Here is a 22,639-nt window from a genome sequence, read left to right on the forward strand (position 1 = left end):
CGTTCAGCTTGTACACCGCGTGAAGCAAATCTTGAGCTCGGCACTCTCTAGACCTAATTGCACCAACTTGAATGGATGCAACTGGCTTGCCTCTCCACGATAGCTCTAGAACATGAATTTAGACTTTTCTTCGGTGTCCTTCTCTGAATAAAATTCCCAATGCATCTTATTCCCCGGAGGTTGCACCATCTGATCGCTTGTTGCTCCAATTCCATTAGTTTGGAGGGTCTTCCTGCAAATACACCGACAGAGAGGCGTCTCTTGCTTAAATTTGTTGATCAAACTCAAGCTGAACCAACCCCACAAAATCAACGAGTTACTACCTACTCCCTCCGTCCAAATTACTCGTCGTGGTTTTAGTTCAAATCGTCGTGGTTTTAGTTCAAAAATTTGGAACGGAGGGAGTAGTACTTAAAAGTACTCCAAAGAGAGAGAGAGAGAGAGAGAGAGAGAGAGAAATCATCACAGAAGAGATGGAGGCACTACCTAGAATCAATTTATACATTCGGACGGTCTGTCTGCAAAAATAATCAAATGATGGTGCTCACCCATCATACCGAGTCCATTTTTGCCAATTACTTTGTGTAACCATATATACATAGTTCCTGCATCATATCTGTTTCCTCTTTTGAGGTAACTCCGCATTACAGAAGCATAGACCGAAGACCATCAACAATCTACTGAGATTCCACTATCTGAGGTGGCAAAACCTTCAGCATGTGCTTGATGCACCGGCATGAAAGAGTGCGTAGTACACCATCGACACATGCCACGTTCAGCTTGTACACCGCGTGAAGCAAATCTTGAGCTCGGCACTCTCTAGACCTAATTGCACCAACTTGAATGGATGCAACTGGCTTGCCTCTCCACGATAGCTCTAGAACATGAATTTAGACTTTTCTTCGGTGTCCTTCTCTGAATAAAATTCCCAATGCATCTTACTCCCCGGAGGTTGCACCATCTGATCGCTTGTTGCTCCAATTCCATCAGTTTGGAGGGTCTTCCTGCAAATACACCGACGGAGAGGCGTCTCTTGCTTAAATTTGTTGATCAAACTCAAGCTGAACCAACCCCACAAAATCAACGAGTTACTACCTACTCCCTCCGTCCAAATTACTCGTCGTGGTTTTAGTTCAAATCGTCGTGGTTTTAGTTCAAAAATTTGAAACGGAGGGAGTAGTACTTAAAAGTACTCCAAAGAGAGAGAGAGTGAGAGAGAGAGAGAGATCATCACAGAAGAGATGGAGGCACTACCTAGAATCAATTTATACATTCGGACGGTCTGTCTGCAAAAATAATCAAATGACGGTGCTCACCCATCATACCGAGTCCATTTTTGCCAATTACTTTGTGTAACCATATATACATAGTTCCTGCATCATATCTGTTTCCTCTTTTGAGATAACTCCACATTACAGAAGCATAGACTGAAGACCATCAACAATCTACTGAGATTCCACTATCTGAGGTGGCAAAACCTTCAGCATGTGCTTGATGCACCGGCATGAAAGAGTGCGTAGTACACCATCGACACATGCCACGTTCAGCTTCTACACCGCGTGAAGCAAATCTTGAGCTCGGCACTCTCTAGACCTAATTGCACCAACTTGAATGGATGCAACTGGCTTGCCTCTCCATGATAGCTCTAGAACATGAATTTAGACTTTTCTTCGGTGTCCTTCTCTGAATAAAATTCCCAATGCATCTTATTCCGCGGAGGTTGCACCATCTGATCGCTTGTTGCTCCAATTCCATCAGTTTGGAGGGTCTTCCTGCAAATACACCGACGGAGAGGCGTCTCTTGCTTAAATTTGTTGATCAAACTCAAGCTGAACCAACCCCACAAAATCAACGAGTTACTACCTACTCCCTCCGTCCAAATTACTCGTCGTGGTTTTAGTTCAAATCGTCGTGGTTTTAGTTCAAAAATTTGGAACGGAGGGAGTAGTACTTAAAAGTACTCCAAAGAGAGAGAGAGAGAGAGAGAGAGATCATCACAGAAGAGATGGAGGCACTACCTAGAATCAATTTATACATTCGGACGGTCTGTCTGCAAAAATAATCAAATGATGGTGCTCACCCATCATACCGAATCCATTTTTGCCAATTACTTTGTGTAACCATATATACATAGTTCCTGCATCATATCTGTTTCCTCTTTTGAGATAACTCCGCATTACAGAAGCATAGACCGAAGACCATCAACAATCTACTGAGATTCCACTATCTGAGGTGGCAAACCCTTCAGCATGTGCTTGATGCACCGGCATGAAAGACTGCGTAGTACACCATCGACACATGCCACGTTCAGCTTGTACACCGCGTGAAGCAAATCTTGAGCTCGGCACTCTCTAGACCTAATTGCACCAACTTGAATGGATGCAACTGGCTTGCCTCTCCACGATAGCTCTAGAACATGAATTTAGACTTTTTTTCGGTGTCCTTCTCTGAATAAAATTCCCAATGCATCTTATTGCCCGGAGGTTGCACCATCTGATCGCCAGTGACACTCATCATCCTCATTATTGTTGCTCCTCTCCTACACTTGGTCAGTTTCCCTCTAGAAACTACATATGATTTGCTACACACGGAAGTGGTTATTTATATATCAGTGAATGGACATAGCGTGTGTTCTAGACATTATACCTTCAACTATAATTCACGTACCAGTTGTTGTGGCCATTTACACCAAATATACTTATAAATGCAAACAAAGTAGTCGACGCATACCAGAGCAAAAGCAAAACACTTGATTTTTTTAAGACGAAATAGCACGAGAGTGTCCTACGCCACATTTATTAAGAAGTTACATTACACATATCACATATGTAAATAAATCAAAATTTATTGGTGTGGGTTGATTTGCCATTCAGGGTGGAGATAAAATGGATATCATAACAAAAATTCTTATTTTGGTTTTTGTGGAACTAATGCAATGAATGTGAAGTCACAAAACTGAACAACTCCACAGGGTTTACGAAACGTCGTCATTCACCAAAACAGTCAGATGAGACAAGAACAATGTTATTCTTGTTTGGTTAATAATCATCTTTACAAACCAAAACATGTCCTTATTATCTACAAGGAGCATACTGAAAACAACACTGCACATAATTGATAATGTACACACAGGTCTCCTTGCATCAACGGATAAGCATGTAGGTATACTATCTATGCACGTAAGCATCTGCTGATGTCTCGTCTGAACTACTAATTAAGTAAGCTGTTGTGATGGTTTGCCTGTTGCTTGTTGCTCTATCAAAATTCAGTAGATGAGTTGTTGCATCAAAATTTCCATCCATGAACCACAACCACAAAATCAGAGGGAAACAAAAGGACCATTTTTAGGAATGTTACAAGAGAGCATTGGCAGCTGAACATCTTCAGGATGCACGTCCGATCGGTCGGCCGATGATGAGAGTGCCACCTCCTTTGTAGTCTCACAGTCACAGAACGCTCTTCACGGGAGTGAGGAGACTGAAGGATTTGGGGGAATTTGGACATCTTAAACAACCTTTCTCCTTAGATTCAACACATATCTGACAAGTTCCAAACCACAAACTCAGCAGTTGTAGCAAGTAGCAGGTACATAGATTTGGCATCCTTACAACATGATCACAATCAGATTGACTGGTTACATACAGTCTTAATTAGTTAACTAACTCAGAAACCAAACATCGTTAATGCTCTCGCTACCTAATCCAACAAACGGACACACCAATCATTGTCAAATCAAGGCATATTAGATAAACTCCAGCTTCATTCATTCTAGATGACCATATTACAACCACAGAACCAGAAGCACCCTCTAAGGAACAACTTGGTTGTTAATCACCCAGCTGCATCACCACATCACCAAACATAGTCTAACAAAAATTGAGTGGTTCCATTCTTTCTTTTTGCTGGTTGGTTTGGAGGAAGCTTCCCATAAGTAGTCCTCTAAAGAGCTTTAATCCGAGCAAGAAACCTGCACTGATGATTTGATACTCATGGTTAGACCAGACGGAAGCAGAGCTATAATCCATGTCACACCGTAACTATGAAGATGCAAGAGCATCAGGACGCATACACGATGGTACTCAGAACGAAATTGAGATGACCTCCGGCATGAATACTGCTGCCACGGAATTGAGATGACTCTGGACAGGAGGATCGGTCGCAATCCGCCCCAAAGCTGCTGCCTGAGAGCGCACCCAGACATTGCTTCAGAGGAGAATTACCATCATTAAAAACAAAGTAGATACTGCTACCACGATTATCATACGAGCACGCAAATTAGCATGCAAAGGATTGTAAAACTAGTTTCACAAGCATAAGCTGGTATTGTGATCTCAAATATTTAAGGAACTCTGCTTAAACATCACTGCAGCATCCAACGGAACAAACACGATATGATATGTGTGGTATCTGAGAGACACATTGACACATAGAAATATAAGTACAAGTAATAAAACCAAAAAAAGAAAAAAGAAACATCCATTGAGGAACAACACTCCCCCGCACCATTGAGGCGACCCATTTAGGCCATTCTTGAGGCGAGACGTGCTTGTGTCTCACTACGGGAAAGACACAACCACTCCCGCTATTTCTCACTTACTGCAAGATGGTACTCTGTTAGGTGAGCACGCTTGGGGCCAACCCAATTCGGGTCCTGCGGGAGTGGGTTTTAGTTGTGTTTTTATTTTTCCATAAGTTTTCTGAGTTGGTTTTAATTGTTTCTTTGCTGTGATTTGGTTATTATTATTTTTTGCTTCTTTAGCGGTTTTCTTGACTTCCTTCTTTTTCCTTTTCCTATTTTAGTTTTTTATGTAAGTTCTCAACTGTTTTCTTTTGGATTTCAGTTTTTAGTGTCTCTCGTGGAATGAAAAAAAAAACAGAAAACACGTTTTTTACGTTTCCAAGAGGCAGGGCCGTGACTCTTGCGAAAGCACAACCGTGCCTCTCGCGGAAGAAAAAAACAGAAAACGCGTTTTTCCCTTTTCGAAGGCACGGCCGTGACTCTCACGAAAGCACAACCGTGCCTCTCGCGAAAGGAAAAAAACGCGTTTTTTTCGTTTCCGAGAGGCACGACTGTGAAATTCACGAAAGCACAACCGTGCCTCTCGCGGAAGCAAAACCGCACCTCTCGCGGAAGAAAAAAAACAGAAAACACGTTTTTTTCCGTTTCCGAAAGACACGGCCGTGACTCTCGTGAAAGCACAACCGTGCCTCTCGTGGAAGGAAAAAAATAGAAGACGTGTTTTTTTCCGTTTTCGAAAGGCACGGCCGTGACTCTCGCGAAAGCACAACCGTGCCTTTCACGGAAGCAAAACCATGACTCTCGAGAAAGAAAAAAACACATTTTTTTGCGCAAATTTTTTTAAAAAAAAATTTGACCCAAAAGCTAAGGAAGGGTGAAAAACCGAAACGTCGAAAAAACCCGAAAAAACCATTTAAAAAGCCAAGAACATGTGTGGAAAATAAAAAAAAAAGTCTGAAGGGAGCGCCCAGAGCGCGACACTGTCGGGCAGCTGAGGGCGCGCCAAGTGGCCGCTGATCGTTGCGAGGCTTCCGAAGGAGCGCTCCTTAACTAGTTGTTCTCTCTAGTGAGTTAGTACGAGTCACAATATTTTTTGCGTATTAAATTGGGCCAGCCTACCGTGGGGGGTATTAAACCATAAAAAGGTGGAATTGGGCCGGGAGCGCGGGCAGGGATGTGCCCTGGTTTGCACGGAATTTCCTAAAGGACGCTCGTTGCGTCAAGTTGTCGCTGCTTCGCATAGTGGCGAGCAACCTAGCAATCAAGATGGGCCGGCCCAACTACGAGAGAGCGCAAGCGATACAGTATCCGGTTTGGCAACCCTCTGGAAGGTTCCTGACCGGTTTTGGGAACCTTCCATAAGGTTCTTGATCCGGTTTTTCATGGTTTTTTCAGTTTCATTTTTCTTTTTCCTGTTTCTTTTTCTTTCTTTGTTTTTCTATTTCTTTATTTCAATTTTTCAATTCCATTTTCTTCTCTTTTTCATTCCATTTTGTTCTTCAGATTTTCAAAAAAAAGTTCTAAAATTCGAAAAATGTTCTTTTTTAGTAATTTTTGTTCACAAATTCAAAAAATGTTCTTCATGTTCTAAAAAATGTTCGCAGATTACAAAAAATAATCACTTTTAAAAAACATATACATAAGTTAAAAAATCATGTTTTTAATTTTCTTTGGGAGTTTAAAAAATCTTCCTATTTTAAAATTTATTCACCAATTTCAAAATATGTTCATGTTTTGAAAAAAAAATTGAGTTTCAATAAATGTTTCCATTTAAAGAATTGTTCGCCAATTCCAAAAAATGTTCATGTTTCAATTTTTGTTCTGTAGTTTTAAAAAATGTACGCAAATTTATAAATTGTTCATGGTTTCAAGTTTTGTTCGGGAGTTTCAAAAAATGTTCCCACTTTTCAAAAATGTCCGCATATCAAAAAATTGATTTGTAATTTGAATTTTTTTTGACAAACTGGAAAAGTGTTCTGGTTTTCCAGAAAAACGTTCTGATTGTCTATTTTTGGCGGATTTTAATTTTTTCCCCGTTTTTCAAAAATTGTTTGCATACTTCAAAATATTTGAGTTTTTTCAAATTTTATTCACAATTTTGAAAAGTGTTCGCTGTTTCATAGGGCCTTCACATTTTTTCCCAAAATAACATTTTGCGTACAAGTTTTTAAATACGTTCGGATGTGCGCTGAGTTTGGTTCTTAAAACTTTGCGCTGCATTATAAACAAGGTTATATTTCTATGAAGCGTCTGCTCTTTGGTTCGAACCATGCTTAGTGTATTCTTTTTTTCGATCGCTGTATTTCCCGTTCGTCGCTGGCCTGTCCGTTCGCTCGACATTCTGCAGCAGAGAGCGGCAGATAGGACCTCCCTGCGGTTTGCACAGCGCTAAATAGGAAATACCTAGGCTTTGGGCCTCGGTGCATTTGTTTGCCCATAAAACAAACAAATTTCCACGCTGAATCTTGGCTTCGCAATTCACGATCCAGCTCGAGTCGCTTCTCTGCTACGTCCGCTCAATGGCAGAAGGTGCCCAAGCCCAACCCGCAATGGTAGACTCCTAAGTGGTTCAGAAGATGTACGTATTCTCTGGGGAGCAGCGATTCAACTCCCGAGCTCAGCTGCTCCCCACGTGAACAGTAAATTCAAAAGAAATATTAGATAAATTAAAAAAAAACTGTTTTTTGTCAACCAAGATACACAAATGTGTGATGTCTGTGCCAAATTTGGTTGTATTTGTACATCTGAATAGCCCTCAACAAAAGAAACAAAATTCAGACATGTGAGAAAGTTTGAAAAAAACACACTGTTCAAGACTGATTTTTTCTTTTTTTGCCACGAGTACCTCAGATGTCTGAACACCACGAATTTTGGCACAAACAGCACGCATTTGTTTATCTTGGGTGGCAAAAAAGTTCAGAATTTTTTAAATTTACTGTTCACCGAGATCACGTGACTAGGGGAAACCCTAGCACATCGTCCCCGCAGGCGACTGGGGCAAACCCTAGTGCGTCGCCGGCCAGACCTCCCACCCTCCTTATCCCCCTATTCGCTTCCACCGGTTGACGTCGTCTGTCAGATAAAGCTCGGTTGGTGCTGGCGGCGTCGAGGCTCCCTTAGTCCTCTGCTCAGGTGAAGGCTGCGCCGGTCGACATGCTCAAGCGGCGGCGGAACGCTAACGAGGGGCGCGGTGGCGCGGCTAGGCGGATTGGCGGCGGGGTTGCTGGCTCGTGGTGATGGCGTGAAGGACCTCGCGATGGTTGGCACGCCCATGGCAGTGGTGGGCTTCCTTCTAGATCTGACGCAGTAGGGTGCAGGGTGCTGTGGGCAAGAGAGCTTCAGTCCAGATCCGACTAGATCTGTTGTCGGGAGGTCGGCCGGTGGCGCGGGGCGGTGGAGAGGTCCCGTTTGGGCTCCTGGTAGTGGGTGGTCTGCGACGGCGTGGTCTAGACATCTCACGTGGTACGGTGTCCGACCTACGATGTGGCTACCAAAGATGGCTTCGCGACAACGTCTGGCATGTGGCGTCAAGGGTGCGAGTTCACTCTCGGTGGCCTCGTGCACCGCTGTGGTGGTGTCACAGAAGTGGAGGGCGAGCTGGTGGTGGGGGTTGCTTGATTGTTGTCCTCCTGCCAGGCTGCCTTCGTACGGATCAGTGTTGAAGGCCTTAGAAGTGGCATTTGTGCGGGTTCCCCTGGGTTGTGGCCAGCATGTACTCGACGGCGGCTGTCCGCAATCTTGGGGTTGTTTCCTCGTCGGTCTACCGGGATTGGTCATGGCGCAGGCGTTGACTCATCATACCATGGATTGTCGACCCAGATCCCTTTGTTGATGACGGGCTAGGAGCAGAAGGAGTGCCTTCTCCTCCTCCCGCTAGGGTTGGAATGTTGTGAAATGGACGGTTGGTGGTACCTCGAGGCTAGGAAGCTAGGGTGGTGGCCCCGGATGGTGGTCCATACAGTTGGCCTTCTGGCAAGCGCTATGGCGATGATGGCAGCTTTCTCTCTTGGTCGTGTGGGCGTCGAGGGGGTAGCAGTAGGTGGCTGGGGCTCGTGCTCTGTCGTTGGCTGTGGCGAGGCCCAGATCCGGATCTGGGTGTCTGAGCTCGTCGCAGTTGTCCTGGAGGCCTCATGCTGGCATAGGTGAGCTGCCTAGCGAAAGCTTCGCACTTTGGAGCCCACGGCGGCGCCGCTCTCTTTTGAAGACGTTGTTGTGGTTCTTGCAAGCCTGTTTCCGCAAAATGAGGATCAGTGGATTTGAGACAGTTTCATGCAAGACGAGAGGAAGAGGTATATAAAATGCCATCGAATCAACTATTGTGCCAAATCTAGGTCAATGCTGGCAACTGCAACCATGCCCACACCATGATTTTCCTTTGACGACTCTGAGTGTGGTCCTGACTTGTTGAAAATCCTCCGGAATATTACTACTTGAATGTGACTGCAAATTTGCTGCAAATCACAAATTACTTGCGTATTTGATCAGGGAAGCTAAAAAAATCCCGATCGCACTAAGATTTCCTAGTTCCGCAAGATGTTTGATAATTTGACGAGTTTAGTTCATCAGGCAACGGAACTCCATCTCCATGTAAATCAAGCTGAAATGTCATAACGTCATACTTTTTTACGTTAACTGTCTCTTGTGTTTTGTCGCCACATTGCGAGGTTTTGATCTGGACTCATTTCTGGACAATCCTATAATCGATTGTACGCACATATATACCTTAGAATGTTTTGAGTCCAATATTTATGAATAACAGCCAGAAGACTTAAACATTGTTTGCTGAGAATTTCAATTATCATGGACATTCAAAGGTTTGCTCCCACGCAAATCACGGTAATAAAACTTGCACACATCAACTTCCGTATCTGCAATCTGTAATGGAAAGATGTACAAACAGTAAATGTTCATGACAAGAAACTAGTAGTCGTTTTGTTCAGTTCATCACTTCAACTTTCCAATCAAACAAGTTTCTGCGAAGTTGGATGCTCTACAGAGATGATGAGCTAATGGTGGCAATGGCAGCCACGCCCACAGCCCGGTCCTGACTTATGTTCATCTCCGTCCAAAGAAACCGAAATGGGCACATCCTTGATGTACAGCGACACCGACAAGGCGAAGCCCGCCGCAATCGAGATACCTCCGGACGCGCGGACCCGCCAACAGAATGCTCCGGCCGTCTCGCAGACGCCGGGGCACCTGCCGCCGCAGGAGCCGAAGTCGACCACCGCGAACGACAGCGCTGACGACGAGTAGAGGAGCACCTGCGCGGCCGTGTCCACGAGCTCGGCCAGCGACTTGGCTGCCTTGGCCTCCTGCTTCCTGCCGCCGTGCACCGTGGTCAGGTACACCGCCACCGCCTGCAGAGCTGCGGATATCACGTTGGCGGCCACGGAATACCTGAAGGAGTTGTAGTCGCTGTAGGAGACCTTGCTCACGGCAGCGGGGCTCCCGGCGTCCGCGGGCTGGGTGGCCGAGGCCATCGTGACCGTGGACACCACCGACAGCGCCACCGTCGCGATGCGGAGAATGAGGCTGGCCGCCTTCAACCCGCCGGACTTGTCACGAGCCATGGGAAGGAGTTGTTCAGTTCAGACTTGAGACTTCAGACCAAAGTACAAACATGCAGGAGCATGACAGTATAACCAGAGAAACAACTCTAACTAAGAGACACTTGTTTTGTTAATCATTTTGCCAATGATACAAGATGATGGTAGTTAGACTATTTAATACGTATATTAGTGAAATGACGAGAGAACTGAGCTGTTGGTAAGACGGGGTGGTTGCACCCTCTACCAACCAGTACTCCCTTCTTCCCAAAATATATTGAGTGATTGGCTTTGCATGGTTTTTGATGCACGAATTTGACCACTAATATATATCAAAATATATGAATTAAACATGTATAATGGTATCGCTGTATTTTTTTGCAAAACAATTTTATTATATATATATGTATACTAATTTTGTGAACATACAATACGTGAAAATTATAATTACAGGCGTGCAAAGGAAGACTAAAAAAATCAATGGGCGCCTTATATTTTGAGAAGGGGGAGTACTAGCTAGCTAGAGAACAAACCTAGGTTTGGCTAACAGTAAGAAATTTTCTTATGGAAAGATACCTCCTGTAATTATTGATCGCACATAAGGACAAGCACTACGTATTGATGCCCTACATGCCTAAGTAAGTCCTTTTCTATTCTCTCCATCCCGAATTATTAGTCAAAATGCATAAAGAACTGAGCTATTGGTCGGAAGCGGTGGTTGCAGCCTCTGCCAACCAGTACTCTGTTCTTCCTAAAATAGAAGGCGTGATTGGCTTTGCATGGTTTTTAATGCACAACTTTGACCACTAATATATATCAAAGTACATGAATTGAACATGTATAAATGGCATCGTCGTATTCGTCTTGCAAAAAGAATTTATTTCATATGTCTATGTACTAATTTTATAGACATATAATATGTAACATAGTCAAAGTTGTGCAACGAAGAACAAAAAAAATCAACCAACATCTTATATTTTGGGAAGGAGGGAGTACTAGCTGGTTAGAGCATCTCCAACAGGCGCGCAACGCGCGGCACACTAAAATAACGTTTATAGCGCCAAAATAGCAACTTTTTGCGCAGCAGAGCGCTGGCTCTAGCGGCCACTGCAAAATATTGCCCGCACGAGCAGCTCCAGCAGGCGCGGTAAATATACAACGCTCGCGCCCAGCACAAACAACATTTGACACTCAAAATAGAACCAAGAAGATTAAACACATAAAAAATAAATCAACAATAAATAATTCAATTTATTACAACTCAAACAAATAGTTTATCTTTTAATATAATAAACAGTTCAACAATACAACATCAAACATGTAACATCATTACTTTTGTCGACCATTCCATGCCCACCACTCCTCAATTAGATCCTTTTGAAGATCATCATGCGTTTCGGCACGTCGAATGCAAGCGTTTTGTCAAACACCTTGTGGGCGCCGAGTGGCAGTGGGCGGCCGGACGCTGTTCATCAGAGGAATGGCGCGCTCAAGGGGTGACGGCGACGAAAGAAGGTGAAGGAAGCAGCGGCGGCGCGAGGGGGATAGGCCGGGGAAGCGTCGTCGGGTCGCCAGAGCAAATGAGGAGGTGCAGGCGGCGACGGCGCCAGCGCGTGGATCTAGCGATTGGTGGAAGTCGCACGTGGGAGCGGGCGCACAAAATAAGCGGCGTGCGATGCCGTTTAGCTCCGCGCGCTGAACCAACTGTACCGCGTTTGGGCAAAAAAGGCAATTTTTTCAGCGTGGCGCTAAAATCATGCGGCTGTTGAAGGAATTGTTCAGTTCAGACTTGAGACTTCAGACCAAGTACAAACATGCATGAGCAAGATTAATGGTATAATTAATCAGAGAAACGGCCTCTAATTAGAAGTCTTTAGTTTTTAATCATTTTGCCAATGATACAAGATGATAGTTGTTAGAGTATCTAATACGTATATTTGTGCAATGACAAGAACTGAGCTGTTCGTCGGACGGGGTGGTTGCACCCTCTGCCAACTAGCTAGAGAACAAACCCCTAACAATAGGAAATTTTCTTATGGAAAGATACCTCCTGGAATCATTGATCGCACATAAGGACAAGCACTACGTACTCATGCCCAACATTCCTAAGTAAGTCCTTTTCTACTCTCTGTGTCCTGAATTATTTGTCGCACAAATAAATAGAAATAAATTTATTTTAGAACTAAAATACATCTAAATTTATCTATTTCTGTGACAAGTAATTCTGAACGAAGAGAGTATTTATAATGTGGCATTTTTTTTCATTTTTATGCACCTAGCCCTGTGTGTTTACTTTCATTTGTTCACATTTCTGCAGCGACCACTCGGTCCTCATTACAATCGTTCAAACTTGGTTAAATACATGGAATGGGACTACAACGGTGTCGCAATGGTTTCATATGAAACTTTTTTCAAGTTGAGATTCATGCGATCATGTTTGCCAACAAAAAAGGTGCCAGATTTGATACACAAGTATGAGTTCTCCTGCAGAGCAGCCGAAGGACAGTGTCACATGTGGGTACTACGTCTGCAAGCATATGGACGAGCTCGTCGGGTCACAGAACACGCTTTACCAAGAGGAAGACAAAAAAAAGTTCGGTCATGAGCTGGGTAATGAAAAGTATGACTGAAAGAAATACTTTGCCCGTACCCAAAATACATTCGCACACATCATAAACAAAGACGTCGTCATGGCATTCGGTGACCTCTACGCCCGCGTCCAACTACCGAATGTAGCTGGCTCTCTTGCAGGCGCTAATACCAGCAAATCTCCACACCCTCACATGTTCAAGAGCCTAGAAGATTCTCACACAAAAGATGCTCACACAACTTCATGATTTATGACGTTGAATAGGTGTGACACCTGTATTTCTGTGTTGAAATTTGTGCACTTGTGTTTCTTAATTTCTACACTTGTGCTATTATGTTGAAACTTGTTATGTCACCACATACGTTGTGTTTGTAAATTGATGTTGTATATATGGATGTGTTATGTTTTTTCTTTTTGGAAAAGGGGGACTTCCCCGGCCTCTGCATCGGAAAGATGCATACGGCCACCTATATTAAAAAAGCAAATAGGTTCGACACAAGTCTACAAATCTCAAAAAAGCAGCTCACAGAGCGCTGAAGAAGCAAAACAAATGCCACAGCCGGCCGGCAAGAGAAAGATAGGAAAACTAATTGCCTATCCTGGATTACATGACCGCCATCCAAACCGGCTGAAGATATCCCGTGCAACCAACTCCCATCGGATAGATCCAGTAACCAAACGCTCCCTGGCCTCCGTCGGAGTGAGTAATGACCACATACGGAACAATGCAATGGCTCAGAATATAACCTGCAAAAAATGAGTATTGGATGTTCTGTTAAAGACTAAACCATTTCTGCAATTGCACATAGCCCATAATAACGCACATACTCCAACACGAATGTGTCTCGCTGTATGGGGCTCAATCTCATCCAACCACGTTCCGAATAACGTATTAATATTTTTTGGAGTAATATTAAAGGCTATTGTCACTGACTGCCAGAATTTTTTTTGCCATAGGACAATCGAGAAAGAGGTGTTTAATAGTTTCATCTGTATCACAAAAGCTACACCGACTAGATCCATTCCAGTTGCGTTTAATCAAGTTGTCCTTAGTTAAAATGACTTGTTTATGCACAAACCATATGAATTCTTTAACTCTCAAAGGAACTGGTTAAAGAATAGCGACTTAACTCGCATCATGCCTTTCCAGAAAGGCGAATCCGTCGGCCTCACCGTTACCTGGGATAAGGTCTTGGAATGAAGGTACTTATTACGCAGAATCTGGGCCCAAGTGGCCTCGGTCTCTCGCGAAAGCTTATATAGCCATTTACTGAGGAGACATTTGTTCTTAACCTCCAGATTTTCGATCCCTAGACCCCCTTGGTCCTTAGGTCGACAAATAATGTCCCACCTAGCTAATCTATACTTTCTCTTCAACTCATCGCTTTGCCAGAAGAAATGAGATCGATAGAAATCGAGTCTTTTCCGAACACCCACTGGTACTTCGAAAAAAGACAGAAGGAACATGGGCATACTAGTGAGCACTGAGTTAATAAGAACTAACCGGCCTCCATAAGACATCAATTTGCCTTTCCAACATCCCAATTTCTTCTCAAAACGATCTTCAATGCACTTCCATTCGCTATTTGTTAGCTTACGGTGGTGAATGGGTATACCTAAATACGTAAAAGGTAACGCCCCCAATTCACACCCGAACAGTTGCTTATATGCCTCTTGTTCTTCCTTGGCTCTACCAAAGCAGAACAATTCACTCTTGTGAAAATTAATTTTCAGACCAGACAACTGTTCGAACAAGCATAACACCAACATCATCGTGCCTTCGCCAAGTCATGCTCCATAAAGATGATTGTATCATCAGCGTACTATAGGACAGATACACCTCCGTCCACTAGATGAGGTACCAGGCTACCTACCTGTCCTGCATCCTTAGCCCTCCCTATTAGAATTGTCAACATGCCAGCTACAATGTTGAACAGAATAGGTGACATTGGATCTCCTTGTCTCAGGCCCTTATGTGTTTGGAAATAACGACCTATGTCATCATTCACTTTGATTCCAACACTGCCTTGTTGCGTGAAAGATTCTATCTGACGTCGCCAAGCAGGATCAAAACCTTTCATCCTCAACGCCTGTTGAAGGAATGGCCATTTGACTTTGTCGTATGCTTTTTCGAAATCCACTTTGAAAACCACCCCATCTAGTTTTTTCGTATGAATTTCATGGAGCGTTTCATGCAGGACCACCACCCCTTCAAGGATGTTCCTATCCGGCATGAAAGCAGTTTGGAAAGGATGCACCATAGAATGCGCAATATGTGTGATTCTATTAGTCCCAACCTTGGTGAAGATTTTGAAACTTACATTCAGAAGACAGATGGGCCTAAACTGCTCAATTCGGACCGCCTCTGTCTTCTTTGGCAACAAAGTAATAGTTCCAAAATTCAGATGAAACAATTGAAGCTGTCCAACGAATAAGTCGTGGAACATCGGAAGCAAATCTCCTTTAATAATATGCCAACATCTCTTATAAAACTCCGCCGGAAATCCATCCGGCCCTGGAGCAGAGTTACTCTTCATCTGAGCAATAGCTTCGAACACCTCTTTCTCGAAGAATGGGGCTGTTAAGATATCATTCTCATCTGAAGCCAAATGTGGGATATCCTCATTCCGCAACTCATCAAGCGAGATGAAATTATCCTCCGGAGGCCCAAATAACTTCTTATAATACTCAGTGATGTAAACTTTTAAATTTTCCTGCCGTACAATTGTCCCTTCTTCTTGCTCAAGCTGAAAGATCCTTTTCTTTCTATGCTTGCCATTAGCTAACATATAAAAAACTGAGTGTTGGCGTCCCCTTGGACCACTTTGCGGACCTTCGCCCGCAGTGCCCACTTCAGTTCTTCTTCTCGCAGCAGCTCTTTCAGTCTCATCTCCGCATCTAGCTTAACATGCAATTATGTTGGATCTAGAATTGAGCACTCGGCTTTTACATCTAAGGCCTGGATAAGGGAAAGGAGCCTTTCCTTTTCGACCTTATACACCTCACTAAGATGCTTAGCCCACCCTCGTAAGAAACTTCGCAGGTGACGAATCTTATTCTGCCATCTCTCTATTGGAGCTCTACCTCCTGAATCTTTAGTCCATTCCCTGGATATCAGATGCAAAAAACCTTCTCTCTCAAACCAAGCTAGTTCAAAGGAGAAGATATTCTTGTTCCCCACGTGCGTTGTCTCCCCACAGTCAACCAGCAACGGGGTGTGGTCTGAAATTCCACGTGATAACGCCTAAACGGTGACTAGAGGAAACTTCTGTTCCTAGTCCACACTCGTGAGGACACGGTCAAGTTTCTCAAAAGTAGGAGTAGGCAAAGAATTAGCCCAAGTGAATTTTCGGCTGGAAAGCTCTATCTCTCTCAGATCCAAGCTTTCAATAATGGTGTTAAACATGAACGACCACCTGCCATCGAAATTGTCATTGTTCTTTTCGTCCCTCCTTTTAATGATATTGAAGTCGCCCCCTACTAAGATTGGAAGCTGCTCTGATCCGCCAGAAAGTCTGGTTTTAATTCTGGCTGTGCGGCACCATATACCGCCACCGGAGCCCAATTAAATCCATCGATCTTGGACCTAACAAGAAATTTGACAACGAAGTCTCCCATGACCACACTCTGAACTTCCAGCATCTCACATATAACCCCAAGTAAGATGCCCCCTGATCTTCCTCTCGGAGGTAAACAATGCCAATCAAAATCGGCCCCTCCCGACAGTGTATTAAGGAATTGGGGCGCAAAATTTCTTCTTCCGGTTTCCGAAAGAGCAATAAAGTCCAGCCTCTGTTCGATCGAAGCCTCTGCTAGAAAACGTCTTTTAGCCAAGTCCTTTAGACCTATGCTATTCCAAAATATTCCTCTCATAACTCATCATGGAATTTTTTGGTCATCCGGTTCCTAGCACTTCTACGCATTGCCGACGTCGGGTATATTTTGCGCTGCCACTTGCGCTTAGGTTTGGGTAAATCCACCACCCGGTCCTCACAACTGTTGGCAAGGATTCCCTCAGGAAGGCCCTCTATATTATCTTCATCCCCCGTCGTTACAGAATCATGCTCCTCGCCTGACCCGGGAGGAGGGGGGGCAATATCTGCGCAAAGTGAATCTAACACCCTAACTCCCAACTGCGAAATCTCCGAATCATTCATGGGTTTAACTGCTGCTAAGTTGCGAATCATGTCTAAAGCACAATCCTCTTCTAGATCCAATAAATCATTCACTGAATGCGAGATTTCATTCTCATTACTACCAAGTGAAACCCCTAACTGGTTTGCATTATGAATAAACTCAGCATCAGAAAAATGAAGAATAGAATTGGAGGTGTTAACCGACATACCAGTAGTGACCTCCAGATCACGAAGCTTGGCCGCCCGCTTGGCGCACCTAAACTGCATGTCATCAATCTCCGGCTGGTCCTGAAGGTGACAGCTCATCCGCCGCCCCTGAGGCACAGGATATGGGATCCCTACAAAAGCGATTACCTCCTCCCTAGAGACCTAGATAGGGGTCAGGCCTCCCGCCTGACCGCCACCACTCGGCCCACCAGGAACTCCCGACCGCGGCTCCGTGGCCGACGTGCGCGGAGGGTAAGTGAAGTGAGGGGCCGCCTGCCCCCGTCCCTCCTTGCCGGTCAGAGCAGCCAGGCCGGCGGGTGCAGCGCTCGAACAAGCTAGCGCCGGCGGACCCGACCCCTGAGTCGAGTCAAGGGATCGCCCACCCGTGGCTCCCACTGACGCCGTAGGAGAAGAGTGCACCTCCACCATGGGAGAAGAAAGACCACAGGCCTCCTGCCCTGGTCTCCCTCTCCCTGCCGACCCGATGGCAACGTGCAATGTCGGCACGTCCCCAACGGTCTGCGACTGCGGAGAAGCTCCAGTAGAAGAAGGAGAATAGGGGGCCTCCTGCCCACCACCCCCCTCTCTCTCGGCAACGCTGTCAAACCCTGCAACGTCCAAGGGTGGTGGCGTATCCTCTATCGCATCCTCAGACTCCACCATGTCGCTCCAGAGTCTCGGAGGAGCGGATGAAGGCTCAAACGAACCGAAACGCAAAGTGCTCATAGGTGCCGAAACCGAAGGGGCCGCACCAGACCCCGGTGCCTGCGAGGCGGAACTCGGCCCGTTGGCGAACTGATTCACAACCTCATCCCCTCACGATTCTGTGTTACCGGACCCATCATCCTTATCCTGCATATGCACATCTGTCCCTGCCATAGCCTCCGCAAAAAGCTCTGAGTCCTCAAACTCTATCTCAAGGTTGAAAACCTCCCCCTTATAAGTCCACTTGACTATGTCAGGTACAAACTCAATATCCAGGATACTCACGAGTAAACATGCCACCCCAGTAGCCCTGGTGAAAGCCATGTCCACCTTTTCCGTCTTCCCGACTAGCATCCCCAAACTAGCAGCAACTCGGGCATCATGAAGCGGCTTGGAAGGTGCCCCCGAGAAGCGCAACCAAACTTGAGTGAGAGGCTTTCCCTGTGGCTCAACTCGTTTCCACCCATGGAACTCGAGGATGCACTCAGTTCCAGGGACTCCGCACAACCCAAAACTGAGCATGCGCTCTAAGTCCTCCGATGTCGGGAAATCCACCTTGAAACAATTATCCTCGAGGCGACTGAGTTCCCACACAAAGTCCCCTAGTATAAGCTCAGAAAGCCTGTGAATAATATGTGCCTCAGACACCTCCCACTTAGTTACCTTAACAATCCTTGTATATGAACTATGTGGCTCGTCAGGAATCTCCCTCGCACTGGGAGACTCAAAAAACATCAACTCAGAACAGTAGACTCCATAAATGGTGATACTTGGCATCTGATGACGCAAAATCGGGCATGCCCCATACTCATGTACTGGCTTAAGACAAGTATCACAGAGCTCCGTCTCACACTCAGCAATAAAGTGGCCTCTCTCGCCACACCGGTAGCACAACATCTTTTCCTTTTTACGAGCCCACTTGGATGCTCGCTCCTGCTCCGCCTTGTTAACTGTCCCGGCATCCTCCATCTCAACGGACTCTGGCAACGGCACAACCGCAGATGCGAGTGCAGACACCACCTCCAAAGCCTGCCCGGGCAGCTCCACATCCTGGCCGGTGACCTCCATCGTATCCACCTCGGCCGGGGGCGGGGGCTGGCGGTAGCAGTTCCTGCCACCGCGACCCCCACGGTGTCCTCGGTAACCACCGCGCTGCCTATAGTTGGGGCCAGATGCTCCCTCGACAAAACCACCAGGCGGACCGTAGAAAGGCCGATCAACTGACCCATCTCCCTGCCATGCGTAGCCGCGCCCACCACCTGTGGACGACGATCCACAATGCCGACCAACTCCATACGCATTGAACCCATCATCACCCCACTTGTCTCGGGGTGGGCCATTGCCACCTTGATTAGACGATGCCCGAGCCGCGATCACACCTCCCTCTCCTGCAACAGGTAGCGCCAGTGCGGTCTGAACCGGCACCGCCCGCTTCTGAGATGGTCGCATGACATAATGCGGCGGAGGCGCCGCCTACGAGGGCAACCCCGGAACCGGAGCCGGCGGGGGCGGTCTCGGGGCAGCACCTCCTCGCACCACAAGCGAGGGCGTCGGCGGTCTAGGCGGGGCAGCCCCGCGTCCCGCCGGCACGGGCGTCGGAGGCCGTGGCGGAGCAGCCCCGCGCCCCGCTGACATGGGCGTCGGAGGGCCACTCCCCTGCGCAGCCCGCCCGGCTCCCCCTGTGGGGGCTACAGCACGGGCGCGGTACCTCGACCAGTCGCCGTCGCGATTCGCGGCCCCTGAGGCGGTCCCCTGCCAGCCGGCAGAACCGGCCTCTGGCCAGGTTGCGCGCCGCCACCTATGGCCCCGGCGTCGCCCCGGAGCCCGACTGGCTTTTGTTCTTGTTGGGGCTGGCAGCCGCCGCCTCTCCCCGCCCGCCATCAGAGGGGGGGTGCACGCCGCTCTCCCCGGGCCACAGCGACGAAACCCGGCGCACCTCCACAGCGTCTCAAGCTAGGGCACAACGACGGCGGCTGATCGCACGAGACTCCTTGATCGCGCGAACGCATGCAGGAGGAAGCCCCTACGTAGTTCGCCGCCCCATCGGAGTCCACGTTAGGCTGGGCCACACACCCAGCTAACGGCCCACTTGGAGTCGCCGCGCAATGGGCCTCATACCCATCGGTAGGCTGGCCCAATTCTCCCACTGCCCGATCGAAGCCACTGAGGCCCATGAGCAATTTCAAACGTCGTTCCCTGTCGGCACGGATCTCGCTGATCCCTCTGATCACCGGCGCCGCCGCCGTTCTCGATTTCTTCCTCTTAACAACCGTCCAAGATTCCGGCCGTATTAAATCAAAAATGGTGAGGTTAGGAAGACTGACCTTTGGGATGGGACCCTTCCAAGGCCTGACCGTCGTTGCCGCCGTCCGTCGATGCACCACACGGCGCACCATCTCCTCCTTCTCTTCCTCGTGCAGCCCTATCCTTGCCAGATCGTCAAGAGGCAACACTTTATCAATGGTCGTCATCACTTCCTCTTCCATGTAGCCAGCGTTGAAGAACTCGCAGATCTGGTCCGAAGGCGTCGGCGACGGCGGTGATGGCGGAGACGCGTCCACATCCCCATCCGGGTCGTCCTCGTCGGCGTCAGCTAGAGCCCAAAACCGGCCCCCCACCCGCCGTTGATGGCCGGCGACACCCAGCAGTCGCCCCAGAGCCCATCCGCATTATGTGATGTGTACTTGAACATATGGATCAACTGTCAAATATATGAGTGCCGAAATATATGAAATGGTGGAATGAATGAAACAATATTGATGGGATACACTAACGGCCTAGCAAAGAAGCCCTTCAGTGGAATGGACGTCCACTGGCTGGCAGTTGCACTAAGCCCATCAATGGTAGAGTCTCCATGCGGTGGGGCAGGCTTCCCTACATGGCAGACCACTAACGGGCATCTTGGGCTCATTAGTTGTGCTTACTTTCCACTCACAGGTGAGCGCCTGTAAGTGGAGGGTACAAAGGTTAGTGATGCAGGCTTAAACTTGTCAGTGGAGGGGGTTTAAGCGCCCGTCACTGTAGGGGTTTAAACTTTTATGATGTATGTTTGTGTATCGATTAGGTAGTTAGGTAAGTTGAAACAAATAAACTAAGCGGTTGGTATACTTGCTAGAATTTAGTAGCCCTTGCTCTAGATTCCATGACCTTCAAATGTAGTTTTATCTTTCATTGATCAATATAAATGTAGGAAGCAACAATTCATTTCAAGTATTTTCTTCTCGAATACAATTCATGTCAAGTATCGATCATGTCGTGTTTCGTGTTGGAAGGGATGGGACCAGTGACAGCAGGTGGTGTTTCGTGTCGGAGGAGCGGCGTGGCATCTGGCACATCGACAACGGCGGGTCTCAGCGGCATGGAGCAGCGGGGTCTCGCCGGTGGGCGTGTGATGATGGACGAGCGCAGGATGGTGGCGTTGTCTGGCGTCGTGGTGGCGTCAACGGCAGCTAGACCGGACAAGGTAGATGCAGCAGTACACCACTGAAGATGGATTAGTGGCAGGTGGCTGCGGCGGCCTCATACCCGGCAGGCATCCTGGTTGAGGAATGCGTCAGACTGGTGGGTGCCCCATACCCGGCAGGTGTCCTGGTTGGGACCTCAGGTCTTAGATGTTAGGTTTGGCTGCGAGGTCTGTTTGGTATTAGGCCCAGACTATCAGCATCCCTACATCAACTGGATAGGAGTAGCGACAGATGTTGCCTAGACGGTGGCTTTAGTCTTACTATTATATGACTTTGTAAGGTCTTGTGTGAATAATTAATAAAGTGGCTGCATGTATCGTCCAGATGCAGAGGCCGGGGGTCCTCCTCCATTTCTAAAAAAAATGTGAAGTATCAATCGTTTCAATTGTACATGCTAAATAATAGACGTTTACACAAACCCTTTGGTTAGTAAATATCTATTGTTTTATTCCAAATGTTAGGTGTATCGTTTTGCAAATAAAATGGAGAGTCAATGTTAAGTTGTGCATCCACTGGATATTGTTAAACCCTATACCTTCTTTTAAAGTAAGTGAATGTAGATAGGCCTTTTTCCAATGTGGCCTGCTGAGTACCCTGCGCACTCATTACTAAATTTGCAAGTCGGAAATTGGCAGTTGGAGTATCAGGGTTACAACCGCACTTAAGCCTTTACCGAAAAAAAAATTTACCCCGCTTTATATATAAAGCAAACCACTGAAGTCACAAGGTCCAACAAAGGTTGCAGCGCAAACACACACACACACACACACACACACGCCACGCATGAGGTAGCACAACACAAGGTACAAACAGGTTCTGCTGATGGCACAACTCAACAAGTCCAAAAAATAAAATACAAGTGACAGCACAGTAGGTGAAGATCTAATCCAGCTCTGATGGTGGAGGAGGAAGCGGCGGCGCCAAACAGAGAGCCATCGCGCAAAGATTAACAATGATGGTGTTGCACTCAAGCCTTTGCTGTGGGCTTTCATCGGAACTTCTTGTTTTGGGTAAAGCTGTAGACTTTCAATCCAGCTACCACCTTGTGGTTAGTGTAGATCATATTTTGTCAACCCAGTTACCACCTTGTGGATAGTGTTAGAAAATATGCAATAGACTATTGCAGAAAAGTATATGGGGAACGCGATGTTTTGTTAAAGAGGTCCTCGGCCATAAGCCCTGGAGGCCACCTGACAGTGCTTCAACCACACCCATCACAGCTGGTCCGGCCACCACTGCCACGGGCGCCCGGACCGCCCCTTTTGTGATCTCTGTCTTATAGCTAATTTATGCGGTGAGCTTGTATATAATAGTCCCGGGTTACACTGGTCCGACTCAAACACCTAACCCGCTGCATACTTCAAATCTATCTGTAACGCAATACACATATTTGACACAATTTTAACACTCCGCCTTGGTGAATATGTCATCACCATTTTGAAGTCGTCATCTTTGCGCGAACACGTGTG

The 22,639-nt window shown here is 46.7% G+C and overlaps 1 protein-coding gene across 1 annotated transcript; it reads right to left on the reverse strand.

Annotated features, from left to right (window-relative positions):
- Positions 1 to 9,310: 9,310 nt before the first annotated feature.
- Positions 9,311 to 10,194, reverse strand: LOC147963507 (CASP-like protein 1U3). The gene is made up of 2 exons (XM_087528987.1): positions 9,920 to 10,194; positions 9,311 to 9,841 (listed from the first exon to the last, which is right to left on the reverse strand). The coding sequence occupies exons 1-2, from the start codon at positions 10,090 to 10,092 to the stop codon at positions 9,526 to 9,528; spliced, it is 489 nt and encodes a 162-aa protein (XP_087385113.1). The 5' UTR covers positions 10,093 to 10,194; the 3' UTR covers positions 9,311 to 9,525.
- Between the last annotated feature and the right edge of the window lie 12,445 nt (positions 10,195 to 22,639).

Source organism: Triticum urartu, chromosome 6A (assembly GCF_056163025.1).
Source record: "Triticum urartu cultivar PI428250 chromosome 6A, HENAU_Tu73, whole genome shotgun sequence".
NCBI classification, from domain to species: Eukaryota; Viridiplantae; Streptophyta; class Magnoliopsida; order Poales; family Poaceae; genus Triticum; species Triticum urartu.